At 30.0% G+C, this 3416-nt stretch overlaps 1 protein-coding gene across 1 annotated transcript; it reads right to left on the reverse strand.

The window, feature by feature from the left end:
- Nucleotides 1-208: 208 nt before the first annotated feature.
- Nucleotides 209-2036, reverse strand: LOC109803232 (uncharacterized). The gene is made up of 2 exons (XM_020364710.3): nt 828-2036; nt 209-718 (listed from the first exon to the last, which is right to left on the reverse strand). Exons 1-2 carry the CDS (start codon nt 1120-1122, stop codon nt 651-653), a joined length of 363 nt encoding a protein of 120 aa, XP_020220299.1. The 5' UTR covers nt 1123-2036; the 3' UTR covers nt 209-650.
- Nucleotides 2037-3416: the final 1380 nt, after the last annotated feature.

Here is a 3416-nt window from a genome sequence, read left to right on the forward strand (position 1 = left end):
AATGTCTTTTGGGAAGTTTTGCAAATAGTGTGCAAGTGAGGACAACGCACGCTAAGAAAGCCTTATGTTGGTTTGTGGGGGTTGTGACCAACATGGGGTTGTGTGAAGCGCCTTCTGGGAAGTTTCCCAGAAAATGTGAGTGAGGACAAAACACGCTAAAAAGTCTTGTGTTGATTTGTGGTGTCAATTGTTGATCCTAAAGGTAGATGGACATCTCATAAAGGGCTACTCATGAAGGCTTCTGACCAATGAAAGGTTCTAACCAACCGGGAGTTGTATGAAATGTCATCATGTGAAGTGGAGTCGTTGAGACTTCAAATTTGAGGGGTGTTTCATTGTGAAGTGTGTGTTGCCAAGCTCGTACGTATCAAATTTTCTCAAGCTTTTTATATATTATTAATTAACTATTTTTTTATATACATTGTTTATTTGGCTCATTTAGTTAAATTGTGTCATCCTTAATTTGATTTTTAAGTATGCAAGTATTTTTACTATCATAAGCATGGAACATAAGAAAAAAGGAAAATAAATTCAAAATATTTTTGAAAATAAATAACCAACATTACTCCTTATTTGAAATTTGTTTATTACAATAATATTTAAATATCATTTCTACCGAGAACATTTTTCTTTTTGATTCTTGTAATGTATTAAACCTTTTTCTTGCATGCTTGCAAGCAAGAATTCACCAAATAGGTCACCCCAAGGCCATGAGCATCTGCAATGTAAAATCAATTATTAAAAACATGTAAAAAAATTGTTAACTCATTTATAAATAATAAGATTCTAACTTAATAAAATCAACATTGAAAGTAAATGAACTATACCAGTATCGATGTTAATGGAGTTGTTCATGTCACAACTACTAATACAATCCAAAGCAACATCAATGGGCATTTCATTACATTTTGCAGTACACGTAGCAACACATACTGGATACAAAACTTTGATTTTTGCGACAATAATGCATTCTGCAGCACATTTGCCAAGACACTTAAGCCTTCCAAAAAAATTGTCTGGTTCAACGTGGGAAGATGTTGGATATACATCAGCTTGTGCAAATGCTAGCATAATCATGGCTATAATCATCACTCCAATAGTTTGAATCCCATTTTTTGCCATTTCTCTCAATAGAGTCTTAACAATCTAATTCAATATTATGTACTTTGGTGGTGATGTTTCAAGTAAAAGAAAGATCAATTTATAGGCATAGAATAATGCATGCAAAATAATGTAAACTCATTGATATTATTTTATATTAGGATTTTAAAAGATTTTGTGGTCCTTCAAGATTTGATATTTATAATTGAAATAAAATATATATGTGCATTAAATATTATAGAACAATTGTTTAATTAACAAAAGGTTAATTTTTTTGGTAGTTATTCTTTATAGATATAGACTAGTTAGACATATTTAGTGAGATTTCTTATCTAAACCCAAGTTTTTCTATTTACAATAATTGAATTTGAAATATTATTTAAGAAATTTGATATCATTTTCATTCCAACTAGTGTAATTACAATAATTAAATATTTACGAGCAATTATAACAAGAATTAATATAGTAAACAATTAAATAAATTTAGAAAAGTAAAAAAAAATATTTTATAAAGTTAAGAATCTCAATTGCAATAGTTTGAAAGAAACTAATGCTAATGTATACCTATTAATAAAAGGGATTGGAGTATGTAAGCACTTTTGGTCTCCACTTTTTAGTGGATTATTATACCCTTCAGATGTAATTTTTTTATATCCTTTATAAATAACTATTCATAATCTTCTAATTTCATGGAAATGTGTAATTACTAGAGAGACAAAGTGTCTCAACCCCTCTAGTAATTAATGAAGGGGATAGGTTTTGGTAATCACCATTTTCGTTTCCATTTTTGTATTGGACACTATTACCCCTAGATTTAACAATCATCTTCTTTCAAAACTCCTTTAAAAATAAATTTATGCCTATTATAAAGTGTATGGATTTTGATATCAACCCTTTTGACTTTTATTTTTGTATTGGAAATCATTTTTTTTCAAGATTCTTTTCAAAGTAAATATGTGCTTGTTTTCCCACTAGCAAATAGGAAAATAGTAATGAATATAATCTAATAAAGCAAAATAATCATGCACTCAAAAAAAAAAAAACTAATGTATATAATTGTATTTGAAAATTAATTTAATAACTTGTACATTGTACCAATGTACTAATTTATAATATACAATATTTTATCCCTTGATTTCTCAAATTAAAATAGTTAGTACTTATTTAATAAGTTAGTAAAATTAGTTGTTGAACCAAATAAAATAAGTATTTGTATGACCATTATATATATATTTTTGTAGGCAAAAATAGAATTTTATGTTTAAATTTTTTCACTAATTTTTAATTCTTATTACTCTTTATTAAAAAAGATAATTATTTATTAAAAAATCAAAATTGTGTAATAGTTAAAATATAAATCAACAAAATGTATAAATTTTGCTTGTACACAGACTAATTGTGACACCCTCTACCCCAACATACATATACAGTAATTATAAAAAAATATATATAATTTTACATCAATAAAAAAAATCAAATTTCCAACCACGTAAGGGTAAAGAGTTCACATTCATAAAATTAATCCAAATAACATGCCGGTAAAATTACAAAGAAATAAAACTGAATTTTCCAAAATAATTTAATAAGAACATCTTAAACTAATCCTATCTATGTCCCGATGTCACATGTCCTATCAGAGCAAAACCCAACATAGAAGCCTAAGCTTCATCACCAACATCCTCAGCCTCACACTGATGATCACCTGTATAATAGTCACAGCAAAACAACACGAGAAAAGGTAGTGAGAAACATCTCACTCTGGCTCACAGTGTAGAAATGTACGCCGAATAGCCAAACACAAACAAAACAGGTATAACATAGATAAATTAATAATAACATCACACTCATCCAAGACATAAACCATCACTTTATCACATAACATTAAAAATGCATAAGTATGGACACGGACATATTATCATGCATGTGGCGCCAGTAAAACATCACATGGCATATTGCCGCTAGCAATACACGAAGAGTAGTCTAGGAGTACATACCGGGTCACACCCTCTGCGCACTCTCACTAGAAGGATATACTACCAGAGTCTCGTTGGGATAGCTAAGCCGCGCAAGATACATCCCATGCACACAATGGGCGAGACTGGGACTTCCAAACCGAGCTATCCCCAAGGACTAATCCCCAAAGCTTTTACATTAGGGGGCCTTCTCTGGCGGTGTATTCCATATCGTACCCTTAAAACACTTATGCAAATGATGCATGTCAATCAAGACTCTATGCATTCTCATATCATATTATCATTTCTCATTCCCATATCACATTATCATGTCTCATTATCACTTTTCACATCATCTCATCA

Source organism: Cajanus cajan, chromosome 1 (genome assembly GCF_000230855.2).
Source record: "Cajanus cajan strain Asha chromosome 1, NIPB_CcT2T_4, whole genome shotgun sequence".
NCBI lineage: Eukaryota > Viridiplantae > Streptophyta > Magnoliopsida > Fabales > Fabaceae > Cajanus > Cajanus cajan.